The 22,703-nt window shown below is 36.0% G+C and overlaps 1 protein-coding gene across 2 annotated transcripts in view; it reads left to right on the top strand.

The window, feature by feature from the left end:
* The window catches only part of AMFR (autocrine motility factor receptor), a 67,627-nt gene that overhangs the window by 4,595 nt on the left and 40,329 nt on the right, over window positions 1–22,703 (top strand). For both annotated transcript variants that reach the window (XM_077132491.1, XM_077132492.1), the window contains exons 2-7: window positions 11,446–11,538; window positions 14,474–14,638; window positions 15,943–16,095; window positions 16,957–16,997; window positions 17,164–17,296; window positions 22,447–22,580. In XM_077132491.1, the coding sequence (XP_076988606.1) occupies window positions 11,446–11,538; window positions 14,474–14,638; window positions 15,943–16,095; window positions 16,957–16,997; window positions 17,164–17,296; window positions 22,447–22,580 (719 nt within the window). The remainder of the gene's footprint in view (window positions 1–11,445; window positions 11,539–14,473; window positions 14,639–15,942; window positions 16,096–16,956; window positions 16,998–17,163; window positions 17,297–22,446; window positions 22,581–22,703) is intronic.

Below are 22,703 nucleotides of genomic sequence, written 5' to 3'. Positions count from 1 at the left end.
GGTGTAAAAGAGAAGATGAAATAATATCCAAATTGATCACGTCTTTGAAACAGTTCCTGGGATTTTAATTCCTCCTTGAAACTTCAATTTAAATTATATGACCTGCATATAACTGAGTCAGAACTTTAACATGTTTCACATTTCATTTCAAGCTCACAAATAGTTCCCCATTGGTAGCCAGCATTTCTTAGCCATTTGTTATCACCTTCCTCCCTTTAGCTCTTAAATTTTTGTTTTTTTCAAGTTGAACAGTGAAACCATTCTGGGAGGGAAATTTTCTTGCAGAGCCTTAGAGTAAAGAACATTACTTTAGGGCTTGATTAAATAGGGGTTCTTTGCATCACTACTGTCTACTGTCTGACCTGTTATAGACTACTAGGGTCAAGCAAAATTTATTTTTATTTGAACTAATAAAAAATAAAGACTTTTGGTGATGTTTTAATAGTTTTTGTAGTGTTTATAACAGCAGTGGAAAGCACTTAAATGTTCATCAGTGAGACTAGTTCAAGATACATGATGTTCATTCAGTGGAACACCGTAACATGTAGTTACTGTTGTTTAAATGCATGATCAACACTTCAGGCCATAGAATCGCCCCCCCTTCAACAATTGTATTGAGGCTCACTTCCAGCAAGTCTGATCTGAAATGCCATCTTACTCGTTTAAACGAACAGTAAAAGTGCTAACTTTATTTTATCTGCTCTATAAAGCTAGATAATTTTTCCTTGCAGGCAGAATCCAAACTTTGATGTACGTATAAAAAGGTTCACTGGAGCACTGTTTATAACAGCCGTGGAGAGCACTTAAATGCTCATCAGTGAGACTAGTTCAAGATACATGATGTGCAGTGGAACATCATGAAGCCAGTAAAACTAACTCAGCAGCTCTTTATTTACTAACATTATATGGAATCTTCAAGATAATTTGACTCTACTACACTAATATGACCAGTTCTGAAATTCCACATTATTTTCCTCACCATGTGATAGAACACTGATGAGTAACAAACCCAAACTAGGTGGTTTAAGTCATAAGTTATTCTTTTAGAATGTTTCTGCTACATTAAAATACATCAGAAGTTTCTCATATCTTTATCACAGGTTTGGGACTTTTATATAGAATTCACAAAGGTTATTTTTATTTCTTTCTTTTTACATTAATTCTCTTTCTACTATCAGTATTCTTTCTCAAATCTCTGTTTTTTCCCTTCTTATCTATATTAATTTTTAATTCTTCTATTTAAATTAAAATAGTAAATGGTTGTCCTTGGGAGATGGGATTCTGAGTGACTTTTCACTTACTATATTTTTTGGAATTCAAACATAACCTTTTTATAATAACACCTTATTTTTGGATTTAGAAATAAAATTTTTTTTCAGTATTTGAGAAATAGCAAGTAATATTTTATTTTTTGTTTTGTAACTCAAGATGTATGAGGATGTTGTTTTAGATAAAGAAGTAATTAAGTGACTCTAAACATGATTTCTTCTCCTTTATTACCCTTTATTACCCTTACCGTGATTTGCCTCATATTGATTCTAATTAAAATGTCTTTGAGTGCAGGGCCCAGATCTTCATCATTTTTTCTAACTTCCCACATGCTTTGGACAAGTAGATGCTAAATGTATTGCATTTAATTCTTGACTTTATATGCCTACATGCAAAAACAGGACAGCTTCTTTAAAAATATCTCATTGTAATTAGACTGGGTGTGTGTGGCTGATTTTACAAATCCTATTCAGCTGGGGGTTGTGGTTATGGTTTTGTCTTATGACATTTCTCTTAATTAACATGGCTTAGAGCGCATCTATTTAATCTTTCCAAGCCATCTGGAACATTTTGAATAGGGCTGTTCCACAGGGACACATGAATTAAGGGTATAGGGTATTTGGGATAACTTATTTTTATTCCTGGTTATTTGAAAGATTTCAGTACCAGAACAGGTTACAAGGTTTTTTTGTTTTGTTTTGTATTGTATGAAGTTTTCTCTTTTTTTTTATTAGAGAAGTTGCGAGTTTACAGAACAATCATATATAAAGTACAGGATTCCCATACACCATCCTACCATCAACACCTTGCATTGATGTGAAACATTTGTTACAACTGATGAATAGCACTTTTTAAATAATTGTACAACTTTTTTAACAGTAGTTACCTTTGTTAACTAAGTTGAGGAAATATTATTAAAATAGTTCTATCTGGCGTTCATTATTTATATTAGGTGTATTTTTCCAATATACCATCTTATTATTACCACATAACATTAGTATTGTACACTTGTTATAATCCATGGAAGAACCTTCTTATACTATTAAGTATAGCCCATTGTCTACAATAGGGTCCATTGTGTCAAACAGTACTATGTTTTATCTTTTAATTTTTATTCTAGTAGTATATACAACCTAAAATTTCCCGTTTTAATCACATGCACCTATATAGTTCAGTTCTGTTTATTACACTCACAATAATGTGCCACCATCACCACCATCCATTTCCAAACCTTTTACCATCAGCATAAATCAAAATTCTGTAAGTTATGCATCAACTTCCCATTCTCTAACCTGTATCTCCTGGTAACTTGTATTCTAGATTCTAATTCTATGAATTTGCTTACTATAATTAGTTTGTAACAGTGGGGTCAAATAGTATTTGTCCTTTTATGTCTGGCTTATATTACTCAACATAATGTCTTCAAGGTTCATCCTGTTGTCTTATACATCAGAACTTCATTCCTTTTTATGGCTGAATAATATTCTGCTTTATGTATATATGACATTTTGTTTATCCATTCATCAACTGATGGACACTTGGGTTTTTTCCATCTTTTTTCAGTTGGGAATAATGCTGTTATGAACATCAGTGTGTAAATATCAGTTTAAGTCCCTGCTTTCAGTTGTTCTGGGTATATACCTAGTAGTGGGATTGTCAGATCATATGTTAATTCTATACTTAGATTCCTGAGGAGTTGCCAAACTATCTTCCACAGTGGTTACACCATCTTACATTGCCACCAGCAGTGAGTGAGTGTTCTTATTTCTCTACATCCTCTCTGTTCTAGTTTGCTAGCTGCCGGAATGCAATATACCAGAAACGGAATGGCTTTTAACAAGGGGAATTTAATGAGTTGCTAGTTTACAGTTCTAAGGCCGAGAAAATGTCCCAATTAAAACAAGTCTATAGAAATGTCCAATCAAAGGCATCCAGGGAAAGATACCTTGGTTCAAGAAGGCCGATGAAGTTCAGGGTTTCTCTCTCAAGTGAGAAGGCACATGGCAAACACAGTCAGGGCTTCTCTCTTGGCTGGAAGGGCACGTGGCGAATATGGCATCATCTGCTAGCTTTTTCTCCTGGCTTCTGGCTTCATGAAGCTCCCCGGGAGGCGTTTTCCTTCTTCATCTCCAAAGGTCACTGGTTAGTGGACTCTCTGCTTCATAGTGTTGCTCTCTCTGAATCTCTCATTCTCCAAAATATTTCTTCTTTTATAGGACTTCAGAAACTAATCAAGACCCACTCAAATGGGTGGAGACATGTCATCCCCTAATCCAGTTTAACAACCATTCTTGACTAAATCACATCATCCAGGGAGATGATCTCATTACAGTTTCAAACATACAGTATTGAATAGAGATTATTCTACCTTTATGAAATGGGATTTATATTAAAACATGGCTTTTTTTAGGGGGCACACTTCCTTTCAAACCAGCATACTCTCCAACACTGGTAGTTTTCTGTTGTTGTTATTATTATTATTATTATTTTACTAGTGGCTGTTCTAGTTTGCAAGCTGCCAGAATGCGATATACCGGAAATGGAATGGCTTTTAAAAAGGGGAATTTATTAAGTTGCAAGTTTACATGTTTTAAGGCTGTGAAAATGTTCAAATTAAAGCAAGGCTATAGAAAATTTCAATCTAAGGCATCCAGGGAAAGAAACCTTGGTTCAAGAAGGCAGATGACGTTCAGAGTTTCTCTCTCAACTGGAAAGGCATGTGGCAAACATGGCAACATCTGCTAGTTTTCTCTCCAGACTTCTTGTTTCATGAAGCTCCCCCGAGGGTGTTTTCCTTGTTCATCTCCAAAGTTCTCTGACTTTGTGGGCTCTAAAGCTTTTTCCAAAATGGTACCCTCTTAAAGGGCTCCTGTAAGCAATCCCACCTTGAATGGGCGGAGACCCATCTCCATGGAAGCCATCTAATCAGAAGTTACCACCCACAATTGGGTGGGTCACATCTGCATGGATAATCAGAAAGCTCCCGTACAGCACTATTGAATGAGGATTAAAGAACATGGCTTTTCTGGGGTACACAACAGTTTCAGACCAGCACGGTGGCTGATAGTAGGTGTGAAATGATATCTCATTGTGGTTTTAGTAATGGCTAATGATGTTGAGCCATTTTTCCTGTGCTTTTCAGCCATTTGTGTTTCCTCTTTGGAAAAATGTCTGTTCAAGTCTTTTGCCCATGTTTTAATTGCGCTGTTTGTCTTTTTATTGTTGAGCTATAGGATTTCTTTTTACATTCTGGATATTAAACCCTTACTGATAAGTGCTTTCCAAATACTTTCTTCCACTGAGTAGGTTGCCTTTTCATTTTATTGATAAAGTCCTTTGAAGCACAAAAGTTTTTAATTTTGTGGAGGTTCCATTTATTTATTTATTTATTTACTTACTTATTTACTTATGCTTTGGTGTAGGGTCTAAGAAACCATTGCCTCTCACAAGATCTTTACAAGAAACCATTGCCTCTCACAAGTATCTGCTGGTCCCTTGTTCCTGAGCTCTGTTGCTTTCAGCAGAGCTCGGGAACTGTTGCTGTGTTTGTGTGTGGTTCCCCACTTTGCTTCTTCAGTGCAGGCTTTCATCTCTTGGCTTCCCTAGGTTCTCTCCAGGTTCTGGCAGAAAAGAGGCAGAAATTCTTCTTTCTGACTTCTAAAATCCTCAGTTCTGCTTGAAGACCCCCAATTGATTGGATAAGGAGACCTCCCTCATTGCTCAGAGAAATCTTGATTGTAGATGCAATCAACTAACTGATGCTAATCCATCTGTAAAATACTGACACAGTGACAGTAGTAATTAGGTCAGTGCTTACTTGACCAAACAACTGGACATTATAACCAAACCAACTCGGCACATGAAATTAACCATCATAGCCTCCTCCACCTGTGGTACCTCTACTTGAGGTACTGTATCAGCTCCAGGTAGCAGAATTTCATCCATAGGCTGTCAGGCCCAGGAACCATAGAACTGTCTCTGATGGAGCTGGCTAGATACTCTCCTAGCCATTTGAGAATTATTTTCTCCTAAGAGTATGGGTTTCTTCCATAGATTTGATAAAGTTTTAATATATAGAATATATAAAGGGCTGCCACAGTACAAGAACAAAAGGTCAAATGATCCAGTTTTAAAATGTACAAAATACTTGAGTAGACATTTCTAGAAGGAAAATATACAAATGACCCATAAGAATTTGAAAAGATGCTCAGCACCACTAGTTATCAGGGAAATCCAAATGAAAACCACAATGAGATATCACTTCACATCCACTAGGATGGCTATTTTTTAAAAACCTGAGAATAAGTATTAGTGAAGACACAGAAAAATAGGAATCCCTATATGTTGCTGGAGGCACTGTAGAAAGGAGCATCTGTGTGGAAATCAGTTTGGTGGTTCCTCAGAAGGTTGGAAATAGAAATACCATAGTGACCTGGCAGCTCTATTTCTTGGTATGTACCTGTGCTGGTTTGAAAGGATTATGTTCCCTAGAAAAGCTATGTATTAATCCTGATCCCTCTTGTGGAGGCAGCCATTCCTTTTAATCCCTATTCAGTACTGTAGGTTGGAAGCTTAATTAGATTATCTCCACAGAGATGTGACACACCTTACCTTTGATTAGAGAGAGGGAGATGTGACTCTACCCATTCCAGGCGGATCTTGATTAATTTACTGGAATCCTTTAAAATAGGGAACCATTTTGGAAAACCTAGAGAGTAAGAGAGCAAGAGAGCCATGAGAACCATAAGAGCCCATGCAGCTAGAGACCTTTGGAGATGAAAAAGGAAAACACCCCTGGGGGAGCTTCATGAAACAAGAAGCCTGGAGAAAAAGCTAGCAGATGTTACCATGTTTGCCATGTGCCCTTCCAGTTGCGACAGAAACCCTGAACTTCATTGGCCTTTCTTCATCCAAAGTAACTTCTTTTTGGTGCCTTAATTTGGACATTTTTTTTTTTTTTTTTTTTTTTTTTTTTAACATGGGCAGGCACCGGGAATCAAACCCGGGTCTCTGGCATTGCAGGCAAGAACTCTGCCTACTGAGCCACCGTGGCCCGCCCTTGGACATTTTTATAGACTTCTTTAATTGAGACATTTTCACAGCCTTAGAACTGAAAACTTGCAATGTGATAAATCCCCCTTTTTAAAAGCTGTTCTGCTTCAGGTATATAGCATTCCCACAACTAGCAAACTAGAACAGTACCCAAAAGAATCGAAAGCATGGACTCAAATAGATATTTGTACACCAGTCTTCATAATAGAAGTATTTGCAATACCCCAAAGTGGAAGCAACCCTAGTGTCCACCAACAGATGAATAATAAACAAAATGTGGTATATAAAATCAGTGGAACACTTTTCTGCCATAAAAAGGAATGAAGTTCAGATGTATGCTACATCATGTTGAGAGAAATAAACCAGAATGAAAATGCAAATATTAAATGGTCTTGATTATGTGAAATACCTGGAAGAAGTCAACTTCGTAAGGACAAACAATAGATCACCAGGGATCAGAGGCTGGGATGGGAAGTTAAGAGGGAGTTATCGTTTAATGGGTGAAGAGTTTCTGTTTGAGTTGATGAAAATGTAGGGGTAGTGGATTGTGGTGATGGTAGAACAATATTGTGGATGTAACTAATACTCCTGAATGCTGAAGGTACGCTTGAAAGTTTTTAAAATGGAAAATTTTGAGTTGTATATTTGTTACTACAAAAAGGTTTTAAAATTAGGTAAAAAATAGAGTATGGGTTTGTAGAAAACACATTGATTTCTCCTGTTGTCACTGCTTTGGGAGGCAACCTTTGACACAGGGTCTGATTCCTCCAGCTCTTGTACTACTTACTTGTTTCCTTTTGACCCTGAGAAGTCAGACATAAAAAGCATCTGTCTTTCTGCTTAAGCTCCTCTGCTCCCTTTCTGTCTCTGAGTTTAGTAGAGAGCAAGCAGAAGGGCTGTATGGTACCCGTCCTCCCTACATACTGCCTTTCCTTTCAGGTGAGCATAGGTATCGGAGAGAATAATATGATACCTCTTTTATGTATTGAGACATTTGTCTTTTGGCTACTAGAACAGGAACCATAGGCAATGTCTAGGAGCTGAGAGTGGTCCCTGGTCAACAGTCAGCAGCAGAACAGGGACTTCAGTCCTACAACCACAAAGAACTGAATTCTCCCATCAGTCTGAATGAGATGGAAGAGGATCCCCAGTTGCAGCCTTGTGGGAACTGAACAGATGACTCAAGCTATGCCCTGATGTTCATCTACTGAAATGTGCAATAAATAAATTTTTTTTTTTTAAAAGACACAGCTGCTCCCATAAGATTGGATCAGGATTAGAACATGGATTTTCTGAGGTACCTAATATATTCAAACCAGCACAGTGGTATATTAAATTAATTGATTCCTTATGCTGAACCACCTTTGCATACTTGGGATAAAAACCTACTTGATCATGAAGTATAATTTTTTAATATGCTGTTGGATTTGATTTGCAAGTATTTTTTTGAGGACTTTTGCATCTATATTCATTAGAGAAATTGGGCTGTAATTTTTTTCTTGTAATAGCTTTATTTGGCTTTGGTATTAAGATGCTATTGACCTTATACGGTGAATTAGGTAGTGTTCCCTCCTCTTCCATTTTTTTGAAGAGTTTGAGCAGGATTGATATTAATTCTTCTTGTAATGATTGGTAGAATTCACCTGTAAAGCCATCTGACCTTGGCCTTTTTTTTTCATTGGGAGGTCTTTTTGATGATTGGTTCCATTTCTTTACTTGTAATTGGTTTGCTAAGGTCTTCTAATTCTTCTTAAGTCAGGGTAGGTTGTTTGTGCATTTCTAGGAATTTGTCCATTTCATCTAAGTTGCCTAATTTGTTGGCATATAGTTGTTCCTAGTATCCTCTTATGATCTTTTTATTTCTATGGGGTCAGTAGTAATACCCCCCTCCCCATTTCTGATTTTATTTATTCTCTTTTTTTCTTTGTCAGTCTAGCTAAGGTTTTCTCAGTTTTGTTGATCTACTTAACTAGTTTCTGATGTTGTTAATTCTATTTTTTTTCCTAAATTTCATTTATTTCTCTCTCATCTTTATTTCTTTCCTTCTGCTTGCTTCAGGATTAGTTTGCTGTTCTTTTTCTAGCTCCCCCAGGTGTGCAGTTAAGACTTTGATTATAGCTCTTTCTTCTTTTTTTTGTTATTCTGTTTGGGTATGTTGTGCTTCATGGACATGTCTTTTGTAAGATTTGGGAAATATTCAGCCTTTTTTTCCCTATATATTCTTTCTGCCTCTTTTCCCTTCTCTTCTCTTTCTGGGACACCCATGATGCATATGTTTATGTGCCTTGTTCTGTCATTCATATCCCTGAGACCTTGTTCAATTTTTTCTCATTCTTTTCTTTATCTATTCTTCTGTTTATAAGATTTTGATTGTCCTGTCTTCTAATTGGCTGATTTTCACTTTTGCCTGTGGAAATCTGCTGTTGTATACCTCTAGTGTTTTTTTAATTTCTTCTATTGTGGCTTTCATCCCCATGGTTTCTGCTGTGTTCCTTTTTATAATTTTAAATGTTTCTTTATGCTAGCAGATTGTCTTCTTAATATCCTTTATCTGTTTAACCATATTTTCCTTCATTGCCCTGAATTGATTTAGGAGATTTGTTTGACCATCTTTGATTAGTTGTTCCAAATTCTGGGTCTCTGAAATTTTAATTTGTTCCCTTGATTGTTCCATATCTTCTTGTTTCCTAGTATGGCTTGTAATTTTTTTACTGATGTCTAGGAATCTGATTATCTTGATGAGTTTATTCTAAAGTTTAGTTTCTCTCTCTTGCCTAGGGTTTTTATTGTTGATTGGCTTTTTGTGAAGGCTCTTCTTTGATGCTTGGTTCAATTTATTCTAGACCTTTAGAATAGCCCATATCTGATCAGATTTTTTTCAGCTCCTCATCTGCTTCTTGTCCTGGATATGTGGCACAATTTTTAAGATTGCAGTTTTTGTGCAATTCTTACACCTCCAGGAGAAAACTTCTTTCCTCTGTTCCTTCTCTGAGAATCTGTTCTGTTTGTTTTTGTTTTCCCTCTATCATTTTTTATACTCCTTTCCTTGTCTGTAGTTGCTTTTGCCTGGAGGGAAAATTCTGGGAGGTGGGTCACCCCTGAGAGAACTTTCTCAAGTCAGTATTTCCCAGCTAAAACAGGGCTAAGAACTAACGAAGGAGGTTCAGACCAGGTCCAAAGTGCTCTGGCTAGGGAATTAGGAAGGATACCAAAAGCCTCTTTGATAACTTCCCAAAGCTGTGCTTTCTTACCAGCAAATACAGCCCTTCAGCCAACTCATCCATGCAGACCTGAGGGAAGCATTGCATCTTTAAATGTCAGGGCCTCTGTCTCTGTTGGAGGCAGTGTTGAAACAATGGTTGCTGCCACCTTTGTCCAGGGTGGGTTGAAACAGTAGTTCAGAGCCAGGACCAAGTGATCTGTCTTCACTGATCAAAAAATGTGATCATTAGCCATGCCCACTCCTGTTCTTGGGGAAGAGGATTTTTACATCCCTTTCTTTCTCCAGCAAGTTAGCCAGGGACTGAACCTCAGGGTCATCTGCATTCAGAGTGGGGGATGGGCACCAGCAGCAACGCACTGATCTCCAGCATAGTTTATCTGCTCTTCCCTGAATGCTGTAGAATGTTCTGGCCTCTGGAAGCCCAGAACAGTTGTTCCAGACAGTTCCTGCCTGTTCAGCAACTGTTTTGGTGAAAAGATTGAGTTCTCGATTTCCATACTCTGCCATCTTCCCCAGAATTCTCCGATGCAGGTTTTGTTTTCCAGAACTATTTTTGTTTTACAACTTTAAAAATATTATACATATCCTTATCCCATTAGACAGAATGTAATTAAACATTGCTTAATGTTTTTGTAATGAATCAGGGTTGCCATTGTGGGTTCTATTGAAGGGGTGGATAGTGTGAATATACTACAGGGAAAGTGAAGACATCTTGGGACGTATGGTATTAGTAAGAGCTTACTTTCTAAAATTATTCTGTTCTGTGACTTTCCTATTTTTTAGCTTTTGATCTTTTGTTTCTTTTAAAAATAGAGGGAGTAAAGACCTGGACAGAGGAATATGGCCACTTTCCTATAAACTTAGTACCTTCAAAGGTGAACCAGCCATTACATGGAGCTGGTGGTGGTCATTTTAATTTGTTCTCAATAAAAGTCAACTTTTCTGTCTTTACCAAGGTTCTTGTGACTTTTTAGGGTCATTCAGAGTTTTAAGAATCATTTCAGCGTGAAGTAATGTGTTAGGTCATACTAGCTTCTTGGCCAGGCCAGCCCACTCTTAAATTTTGTAAGCATTACATTTCTTGTTTAGGTGTAAGTAACTTTCATTTCTTAGAAACTGTTGAAGAAAGTCTCACTTTTGTATTGGTGTCCCATGATTGTGCTTTGGTTCTCAAACCCCCCTTGCCAGTTTTCTTCTTTCTTTTTCCTGATTTCCCAGTTTCAGTTCCCTCTAATGTTACTGAACTTTGACTTTGAGGCCACCACCAAGTATGGAGAACAGCTGTGTTTTGGTTGCAGATTATCTCATCACAACACAATTTAAAAAAAAATGATACTTTTGGTGTTCAGTTGGTCTTTTGACTTTGTGGCATCAACTCTACCTCCCCCCCCCCACCCCTCCTTACTATGTGTTTGACAGGGCAGAATGTTTGGGCACTAGATTTTACTGTTCATGATAACTTCAGTTTCTAGAACAGCTTTCTCCAAAGCTGTTAAAATTTTAATGTTGGTAACGGTGTCCCTGGGAGGCAGTGATGTGTTGACTCCACTTTATATACAGCTCAGTTAAGACTGAAAGGAAAGGTGGCCAACTGGAGTGTACATATTGAAACAGGAAACTGAGTTAACTAGTAAGCGCGTGCTTTTCTTCCCCACTTTTACCTCAACCCTTATTCCTCAGAAAAGCATGACTCCTCATTGTTGCTTTTCTTCCCCACTTTTACCTCAACCCTTATTCCTCAGAAAAGCATGACTCCTCATTGTTATTTATCTTGCACTGATAGAGAACTAGAAAGGCTCAGCCATTGGAAATGATGGCTGAATTCCTGAAATAAAAATTTTAGAGCTGCTTTTATTTTTCAGCTGAAGAAAATGAACTTCCTTTCTTTGATTTGTGTACAGGTCCTGGTAAATACTGCCTGCTGTGTTTTGATGTTGGTAGCTAAACTAATCCAGTATATTGTGTTTGGTCCTCTTCGAGTGAGTGAGAGACAGGTAAGTGAAGCACAGGTAATAGCAGGGATGGATTCTTAACAAGATTTTTTTTTTTTAGTTTTTTTAAATTAAATTTTATTTTTTTCTTAACCAAATTTTTAAACAATTTTTTGTATTATAATTTCAGACTTACAGAAAAGTTGTTAGCATTTTCCTATTTACTTTAATATTTGCTTTGTATTAATATATACTTATTTCTTTCTGATCCATTTGATATGGATATTTGATAATGGATATCTTTACCCCTGAATAATTATATATTTCCTGGGATCAAGGACATTTTCTTATATAACCACCACACAGCTATCAAAATCAGGAAATTTAGCATTGATTCAATACTTGTATCCACATCATTCTGTATACATTGTAGCCAGTTATCCCTAATTGTCCTTTGTAACTATTTTTCCTGGTGACTTTTCTGAGTGTAGTTTTTAAAAGAAGCATAGATTATCAGTCTCTTAGAATATGGGTTCTTTTCCAAAAGAATTTACTGAGAAAGTTGTTTTCATTCAGAAAAATAAATTGATTCATTGGTTTATAAGGAGAAAATAATAAGTCTGGCATTCGAACATGACTCTTAAAATGTATATTGGGCAGGGGACATTCAATCAAGATTATTCCACAAGCATATTGTGTGTATTGGCAGCTCCTCAAGAATTTTAGTGGGTAGACTATAGATTGGTATACCTTAAAATAAGATTTTAGAACTGATCCTCAAAACATCATCAGAAGAAAAACTACATATTTACTTTACCTTATTGTAGAGCTAAGACACAGTAACCAACTCTATTATGCGTACAATGTGGCTTCACTGCTTTTTCAAAGTACAGTGCTTTCTTCTTACCTATCCTTTCATCCCAAATCTCCTGTTATCACTGAGGTCCTAGTTTAGAGCTGAAATGTGATTATTGTGTGTTTGAACCCTTGAATGATGTTTTCTCAGAGATTTTTCTTTAGTTGAGTATTCAGTACTTTCTCCAAAATATCAACTCCAGAGGTCTTCCAGTTGGGTCTAATAGAACCTATAAATTTTTTTTTAAGAATATAAAAACTCCTTTTTTATAAATTCTTAACTTGTGGGCCAGAAATTGGTCAGATCAGGCATGCCCTCTAATTGTTAGTGGGTTGATATGGTCCTTGTAAGCCTTTATATACTGCTTTCTTTTCCCTAAAATGTTAGATATCTGGTTAAAATTTATAGAAAGCATAACCTTGGAATATTTCAGAGATTTTACAGTATCTAGAGATAATCATAATGAACATATTTGTTGCCCAACTCTATTTTCAGTATACATCACATCTTTCATGCTGTTCTGTGTTAACTTATTCTAAGATTAATGGCATCCAATATTTATTGAGTTAAAACCCTATAGAATTGACATGGTCTTTGCTCTGTGGGTGCTTAAAGTTCAAGAGATAGAGTAATATTAGAGGCAAAGACTCTAGATTCCTCAAATGGAACAAATATTAAAAGGTTAAGTAGAGTTTCAGAACATGGAAGTTTTTTTTTTTTTAACACTTAATGTCTAAGCACTATACATATAGGAGTACAGGAAAGGTGTATTTATATACTGGTGGGAGTATACACTAATATAACTTCTTTGGAAAGCAGTGGGACATGATGTAATACTTGATTTGGTACTCTTGAAGAAATCAAAGCATATAAAAATCAAATCAAGGGTGTTCATTACAATAAAGAAATTAAGAATGGTTTCAGTGTCCAACTATAACCATTGAAATGAGGATATTATTAATATCAATATTCAGGGACTATTCACTGACACTGAGAATTGTATTAGGGTTCTCCAGGGAAACAAAACTGACAGGAGATATCTGTAAATATTTTGAGATTTAAAAAAAAATTGTCTCATGTGACTGTTGGGACGCGCAAGTCCAAATTCCATAGGGGAGGCTGCAAGCTGGGAACTCTGATGAAGGTTTTTGGTGGATTCCCCAGGAGAAGTTAGCTGGCTGAAGTAGAGATGATGGAAATTCTCTCTTCTGACTGCTAAAATCATCACTTATCCTATTAAAGCCCCCAACTAATTGGATGACACATCTCTCATTATTGAAGGCAATTTCCTCAGTTGACTGTAGGTATAATCAGCCATAGATGCAATCAACTACTGATGATTGAAGTCCACAAAATATCCTCACAGTAACAATCAGGCCATTACTTGCTTAACCAAACAACTAAACAATTGGACACCATCACCTGGGCCAAGTCAACACGTGAACCTAACTGTCACAGGAAGGTTCTTACACTATGATAAGTGAAATAAAGCAGTACACAAAAAGTGTTTTGCACTAAGGAAGAAAACAACAATGCATGAAAGTGTTAAGGTGCTTTTTTTGGGGGGTGGTGGTGCATGGTCTAGTAATTGAACCTGGGTCTCCCACATGAAAGGCGAGCTTTCTACCACTGAACTACCCGTGCACCCAAGGCATTGTGTTTTTAATATGAACCCAAGGCATTCATTTTTTAATATGAAGAATGTTTAAAAAAAAAGAGAAAAAGCAAGTCTAATCTTTTCAATTTTGTTTTAAGTATCCAGAGAGCAAAAGTGTTAGAGAGGATATTTGTATCCCTTACCATTCTTTTCTGTTATGCATTGAAGTGTGCTTCGATTTTTTGATACATAAAGTAGTAAATTAATATCACTACCCTTTTTAATGGGTTAAAAAAAAAGTGGGAGTAATTCCATGACTGATTCATGGTTACAAGCTAAAGTCTATACATTATTTTCTGGGTATCTTGCCTCTATTATTTCAGAATGCTTCTTTTTTTCCTTTGCCTTCTGTTTTCTTGTGAAAAGTGTTAGAAAGCTAAATACAAAATATTTTCTCCGTAGAAACTGCCTTTTGTTTTAGCTTCTCTTAAATGTATTAGGTGTGATGTACTTACCTTTAAAAAACTTTTTTTTTTTTTTTTTAGCATCTCAAAGACAAGTTTTGGAATTTTATTTTCTATAAGTTCATTTTCATTTTTGGTGTGCTGAATGTCCAGACAGTGGAAGAGGTGGTCATGTGGTGCCTTTGGTTTGCTGGACTTGTATTTCTGCATCTGATGGTTCAGCTCTGCAAGGACAGATTTGAATATGTGAGTTTTTAGCCAAGTTTTCTTTGCTTGCTTAGTCACACATTTGCCAGGTTTGAATTGTATAGTATGAATGAGCCATGACAGGCTGGCTCATGGCAGCTCTGAAGGGGAAGCCTCCTGGATTTAAGTACTCGTTGCTTGTTTCTTGAAGAACTTTCTGCAGTGGCCAATGGATTCAGCATCAGTGTCTTCTAGAGCGGTTTCCTCCCCTACTCCGTAGTATATTACATTACTGCCCATGTGGGGTAAGCTAACCTATATACATTGTATCAATCTCAGTACAAGGAAAAATTGTTATATATCTTTTCTGTCCTGTTCCTCTTCCAATTTTTCTCTCTTACATTGATTCTTGGAGTTCTTTCTGATTAATATGCTGTTTCTACCCAGGCCAGAACTGAATTAACTCTCAGCTGCCCTGAGAAGCAGGGGGGCTGATAAAAGATCTGTCTCTTAGCTTCAGATCAGAACTGTGCAGGTGAACTCTCACTCAGTAGTACTCCTGGACTAATCTCTCATGTATCCTAGGTAAATATGTATCTACAATGCTGCCCTTTGTATCAACCAACTCCAGGGCCTGGTTTGCCCTTTTTTTTACCCAGTTCTCATGAACCTGGTGGCCCTTGCGCTACTATGTGAATTAATCTCACTCTCAAGGCCTTAAACTCTTTCATAATTCAACTCCCTATTCACGTCATCAACAGGAGCTTCTAGCCTTCCAAACTGGTTTATTATCTAGACCTACTTTCTTAGGGGTCACAGCTCCAGGCCTCCTTTTCCAAGCTATTGTCTCTTCTCTATAGTATTAACAAAACATTGTAATAATAATAGGTCTATATCTGAATTACAGTTCAGTTGTCTTAACCCTGAACAGACTAAGAATGTTTCCAATTGATTTTTGGTTAAGAAATCCAGACTGAAATTGAGAAAGATAACAGACCATGACACTGTCCTGCATCCTGTTGAGTGTTAGAAGACAAAATGACATATTCTCAGAAAATTGCTTCCAAAGCCCTATAATCTTGGTGGTAACAGGATCCTTAAAAATTTGAGATGAAAATATGGTAAAATATGTATTTGATAAATTAAATTATAAAGATCTTTATTGGTTCATACCCATAGTTAGGTAAGTAGAAGGACTACTGTCCATATGGTTACAGGATGCTATTCTGTGCTTTCCATTTGGCCATGCAGCTAAGCGCAAATACCCAAGCAAAGAAGCTAAGATTAACCCTGAATTTCTGTGATGTTTAAGCAGTGCCATGGAGAAGATATTGAACTCCCTTTCTCTGTTTTGTATTTTTTAGCTTTCCTTCTCTCCCACAACACCGATGAGTAGTCATGGTCGAGTACTATCTCTGTTGATTGCTATGCTGCTTTCCTGCTGCGGTTTAGCAGTCGTCTGCTGTGTCACAGGTTACACCCATGGAATGCACACATTAGCGTTCATGGCTGCAGAGGTAAGATGCTGGACACAGTTTTTGGCTCTAATTATGTTTCTGTGTACTTTCAAGGGAGCTAGAGGATTATTGTCAGTATTTTCACCTGTGAAGTGACTGGTGGATATTTTGGTCTTTTTATTTCAACAAGCATTTATTGAGTTCCTATTTTGAATTCAGTACTGTACTGAATGCTTTTTTTTAATGCTATTTTAATGTGAGATATTCACATACCATACAGACCATCTGAGTCACATACAATCACTGGTCTGAATGCTTTGATTTGTGATATTTCATGTTATCTTTGCTACAACCTAATAACTTTTTTTTACCATCATTTATATAATGCTTTCTATATGTTCTATTCTAGTAGATTAAGAAGAATTTTTTTTAAATTTATATAATACAAAATAACATAAGAGATGTGTTTCCTTTTTGATTTCTTTTATTCTCTTTTCTTGTGTGAGAACAAAGGAAGTGCACAAGCATTAGCTAGCAGTCAGGTGCTCATTTCCAGGACCATATGCCTCAACTAAACTTACGGTCACCTAAGTATTCCCCCTAAATTTAAGGAATAAATTGTGGTGATTTAGTTCTGTATAAAGTAAAAGTGATTGCCAAACTATTAGGTAAAGACCAAGGCTGTAGAAAGCATCCCCAAGAAAGGACCCTCTAACAAAAAAAGGCTCATTAAACATTGGGTTTCTAGATCATGTATATGTTCCTTGGAAGTTTGAAACAAAATGGTTGATACACTTGAACCATCTGCTTTTTGTTAATTGAACTAAGAAATGTTTGTCTTTCATTATTTTATCAAGGTAAGTTTGGTCTGCACAGTCATAATATTGAAAGCAAAAATATATCTTTTTGCTTTTTTAACAGTCTCTTCTTGTGACAGTGAGGACTGCTCATGTGATTTTACGGTGAGTAGAAATTTTGGAAAAGCTGGTGATTGAGGTCTACTCATGGAGTTGATTTTAAGATGCAACATATATAAACTGTATGAAAATGTGACTAGGCCATATCATGTTTAAACCAAATTCAGTTGTCACAGTAAATAATTAAGGTGTTTTTCTTTGTTAATTGCAGATATGTAATTCACCTCTGGGACCTCAATCATGAAGGGACATGGGAAGGAAAGGGAACATATGTCTATTACACAGATTTTATAATGGAGCTTACTCTCTTGTCCCTGGACCTAATGCACCATATTCACATGTTGGTAAGTTCTGTCGCCAGGTGTTCTAACAGGGGGCTAAGGTTTTCAGAATCAGGTACCCTGGTCAGTTGTTTAAAATATGTAACATTTGGATTAAGCTCTGGATGAGCCACTTTAAAGAGTATATATTAAAAAAAAAGGGGGGGGGGGCATTGTGCAATGGTGGCTCAGTGGCAGAATTCTTGCCTGCATTGCTGGTGACCCAGGGTCAATTCCTGGAGCCTGCACATGCCAAAAAAAAAAAAGAAAGAAAAAAAATACAGCTGTTTTCCCTTCCTCTTTTTTGATCAAGAGGCATTTGCTCTCCTCCAAGGAAACTTGGATATCTCTGCTAACAGAGGTCAATTGGTAATTCTTTTGGCATGAAATTAAGGTGATACCTCTCCTTTGACTTCTAATATTAGCAGTTACTTTGTAAGTGGTGATGGGAATTCTTGAGGTGCTAGCTTCTTTATGGATTCATATGTTTTCCTGTTTGTAATTAAAAATAGAATGAAGTGTTTATATTTAATTCCTATTACTTTCATTTTTTTTACCTTTAGCTTATGATAAGTTAGAAATTACAATGTTGAAAACTTACTTTATTAGTTGGCACTTCAGTGTTATGATAATGGTGAGAATAACATATTTTATGGGTAGTTTACTGAAATTATGAGCCTGACAAAGTAGCATTTAAAAATTATTGCATTATCTCCCAACAGAGAAAAGTCAGGAACAGATAGTTTCATTGCCTAATTCTACCAAACATTTAAAGAAGATTTAAAACCAATCCTTCTCAAACTCTTTGAAAAATAAGAGGAAGGATTACTTTTTTACTCTTTCTTAAATGTCAACATTACCTTGATAGCAAAGCCAGATAAAGAAAGCACAAGAAAAGAAAATTTAGGGTAATACCCCTTATGAATACAGATATAAAAATTCTCAATAAAACACTGGCAAACCAGATCCAGCAAAATATTAAAAGGATTATACACCATGACCAAGTGGGATTTATTCTAGGAATGCAAGGATGGATCAGTCAGTGTACTACACCACATTAATAGAATGAAGGGAAAAACTACATGATCATCTCAACTGATACTGAATCCGACATCCTTTCATGATGAAAACACTCAGAGAACTAGAAATATAAGGGAACTTTCTAAACTTGATAAAGAGTCTTTATGAAAAACCCACAGCAAATATCATACTCAGTGGTGAAAGACTGAAGGCTTTCTCCCTAAGATCAGGAACAAGACAAGTATACCCGCTAACGCTATTACTCAGCATTGAACTGGAACTTCTAGCCAGAGCAATCAAGCAAGAGTCATCCAGACTGGAAAAGAAGAAGTCAAAGTATCCCTGTTTACAGATGACATGATCCTATATGTAGAAAATCCCAAAGAATCCACAAGAACCTACTGGAAATAGTAAACAAATTCAGCAAAGTTATATGATAAAAGATAAACATGCAGAAGTCAGTTGGGTTTTTATATACCAGTAATGAACACTCTGAAAAGGAAATCAAGAAAACAATTCCATCTACAATAGCATCTAAAAGAATAAAATATATGGGAATAAATTTAACCAAGGAGGTGAAAGATTTGTACTCTAAAAACTATAAAACATTGCTGAAAGAAATTAAGGAAGGCGAGTAGATGGAAAGATAGCCTATGTTCATGGATTGGAAGGCTTAATATTGTTAAGATGTTGGTACTGTTTAAACTGATCTACAGATTCCATGCAATCCCATCTCAATTCCAGCATCCTTTTTGCAGAAGTAGAAAAGCTGGTCCTCAAATTCATATGGAATTTCACAGGGTCATGAACTGCTAAAATAATCTTGTAAAAGTAGAGCAAAGTTGGGAGATTCACCCTTCCTGAATTTAAAACCTACTACAAAGCTACAATAATTAAAAGTGTGGTACTGGTATAAGGGTAGAGATATAGAAATATGGAATAGAATTGAGAGTCTGGAGTTAAATCCACACATCTATGGCCAGTTGATTTTCAACAAGAGTGCCATGTCCAGTCAGTGGGGAAATAATGGTCCCTTCAACAAATGGTGCTGGGCCATCTGGAAATCCACATGTAAGTGAATGAATGTGGGATACTTACCTTGCACCATATACAAAAATTAGTTCAAAATGGATCAGTGACCTAAATATAAGAACTAATACTCTTAAACTCTTAGAAGAAAAGATTTTGCATCGCACAAGCAAAAAAAGAAAAAAAATTAGATAAAATGGATTTTGTTAAAATTAAAAACTTTGTACATCATAGGGCTTTTTCAAGAAAGTAAAAAGACAACCTATAGAATGTGAGAAAATATTTGGAAATCATACATCTGATATGGGTTTATATCCAGAATATATAAAGAAATCCTACAATTCAATGACAAAAGACAAACAACCCAGTTAAGAAATAGGCAAAGACTTGGCTAGACATGTCTCCAAAGATGTTCAAAATGGCCAATAAGTGTATGCAAAGGTGTTGGCATCATTGGTTATTAGAGAAATGCAAATTAAAACTATGGTGAGATACTACTTCTCACTTACTAGGATGACAATCATTTAAAAACTGAAAATAACAAGTGTTGGTGAGGATGCAGAAAAACAGGAACCCTCATACATTGTTGCTGGGAGTGTAAATTGGGCAGCCATTGTGGAAAATGGTTAATCAGTTCCTCAGGAAGTTAAACATAGAATTACCATATGATACAGCAGTTCCACTCCTAGGTATATATACCCAAGAGAACTGAAAGCAGGGACTCAAATATATTTTTCGTGTGTGTGTGTATGTTTGTTTTTTTTTTTAACTTTTTTAAATTGTGAAATATATATACAAAAAGGAATAAATTTCCAAGTATATTTTAATAAGGTAGTTTTAAAACAAATTTTAAAGTTTGTTATTGGTTATAGTTTCATGATTTTTCATTTTCTGTTCTAGCTCAAAGACATTGGAGACCAACAGAAAAATCAATATAATGATTAAACAGTCGTACTTATTTGTTAAATCCTATCTTCTCTGTTATATTCCTCCTTCTCTTTAACATATATACATAAAAGGAATACGTTTCAACAGTTAGTTGTAGAACAAATTTCAGAGTTTGGTATAGGTTACAATTCCACAATCTTAGGTTTTCATTTCTAGTTACTCTAAGGTACTGGAGACTAAAAGAAATATCACTGTAATGATTCAACACTCATACTCATTTGTTAAACCCGACCTTTTGTGTATAATTCCGCCATCACCTTTGATCTTTTTCCCACTCTTTAGGGATATTTGGGCTATGCCCATTCTAACTTTTTCATGTTGGAAGGACTGTCAATAATATGGGATATGGGGGTTGAAATAGTTGATGTTCTGGAAGGGCTGGCCTCTCTGTATTTTAGGACTCATCTGGTCCAGGGACCCATCTGGAGATTGTAGGTTTCTAGAAAGTTACATTACTTCATGGAACCTTTGTGGAATCTTATTTAATGCCCTAGATATTCTTTAGGATTGGTAGGAATGGTTTTGGTTGGGGTTTGACAAGTTATGATAGAATAGCAATGTCTAAGTGAAGCATGCATAGTAGGGACGTCCAGTGTAGCCTCTTGACTATTTGAACTTTCTCAGCCACTGATACCTTATTTGTTACACTTCTTTCCCCCCTTTTTGTAAGGATGGCATTGTTGATTCCATGATGCCGGGGCCAGGCTCATCCCTGGGAGTCCTGTCCCATGCTGCCAGGGAGACTTACATCCTTGGATGTCATATCCGATGTAGGGGGGAGGGCAATGGTTTCACTTGCAGAGTTGGGCTGAGAGAAGAGAAGGGCCACATCTGAGCAACAAATGAGGTCCTCTGGAGGTGACTCTTAGGCATACCTATAGTTAGGCTAAGCTCCTCTGCTACTTACATAAGCTTTACAAAAACAAGCCTCAAGAAAATAGGTTTGGCCTGTTGACTTGGTTGAGGGACTCAGATATTTGTTATACCCGTGTTCATTGCAGCATTATTCACAGTAGCCAAAAGATGGAAACAACCCAAGTTGTCCATCAGTAGGTGAATGGATAAACAAAATATGGTATACAATGGAATATTACTAAGTTATAAGAAAAGTGAAATGCCGGTACCTGCTACAGCATGAATGAACCTTGAAGAAATCATGTTGAGTGAAATAAGCCAGACATGAAAGGACAAATAATACATTGTTTCTCTTATATGAAATACTTTAATAAGCAAATTCATGGAGACAAAAAGAATAGGGGTGCCCAGGGGCAGGGGAGGGGAAATGGGGAGTCGTTATTAAAGGAGTTGAGTTTTATCTTGGGATCATGAAAATATTCTGGAAATAGTGGTAAGAATTACACAGTATTTTCAGTGTACTTAATGTCAAAGAATTTTCCACTTAAAGTAGTTAAAATGATTTTTATGTTAATGTATATTTTATCACAATTAAAAAGAAATAAAATAATTATAAAAATAATTGTGATCATATATATTTTTTAACCAATGTATTAGGTACATTTTCCCATATTAGTAGCAGTTCTTCTAAACCATTTTAATGCCTTCAGGATAAAAATATCATTATAAAGATATACTGTGATTTCATTAACCAACTCCTATAATGGGATATTTAGATTGTATTTAGTTGTTTGCTATTTCATAGCTTTCAAACATTTTTAAAAATCACATGTCAGTTTTCTTAAGTTTCTGCTTTCTTTATTAGTATCATTTTCTTATATAATTATTCTTCTAAAAGTAATATTGTATACAATATTTTAATATATGATAAATATAATTAATGGCTAGATAGTAAATATGTGTTATATAAATATAATTAATGACCTTAATAATTACATTATGGTTACAACTTAACCATTTCTCACTGGACATTTTATCCATTTCCAAATTTTTATTTTTATAATTGGATGGTCAGCATTTTGCATAAAGCCTTTTAATTTCTGATTATTTCGTCAGGGAACAATGCGGTGGTGGAATGACCAGGTCATTGAGTGTGTATCTTGTATAGGGTAATGAGATAAATGTATGTGTTTGCTTTCTGAAAGGTTGTTCCAGTTCACCTTTACCAATAGTAAGTGCTTCTATGACACATCAGTTCCTCATCACTAGGAAGGTCACATTCATTTTTATTATGTATTTTGTTCTTTTTCTCTTTTTTGAAGCTATTTGGCAACATTTGGTTATCCATGGCCAGCTTGGTGATCTTTATGCAATTGCGTTATCTGTTTCATGAGGTGCAACGTCGAATTCGTCGGCACAAGAACTATTTGCGTGTCGTTGGGAACATGGAAGCCAGGTAATTAAGCACAAGTTAATGTTTCCCGAATTCATTCATTTTAGTTCTTTAGTAATAAAAAATTCCACATCATGTTAGAACTTGCTTTGTAAACCCTTGGCGGAGTAGTAAAGAGTAGGCTCT

Source organism: Tamandua tetradactyla, chromosome 16, assembly GCF_023851605.1.
Source record: "Tamandua tetradactyla isolate mTamTet1 chromosome 16, mTamTet1.pri, whole genome shotgun sequence".
NCBI lineage: Eukaryota > Metazoa > Chordata > Mammalia > Pilosa > Myrmecophagidae > Tamandua > Tamandua tetradactyla.
The sequence above is the reverse complement of the archived record's forward strand: the minus strand, read 5'-3'. Positions and strand labels throughout refer to the sequence as shown.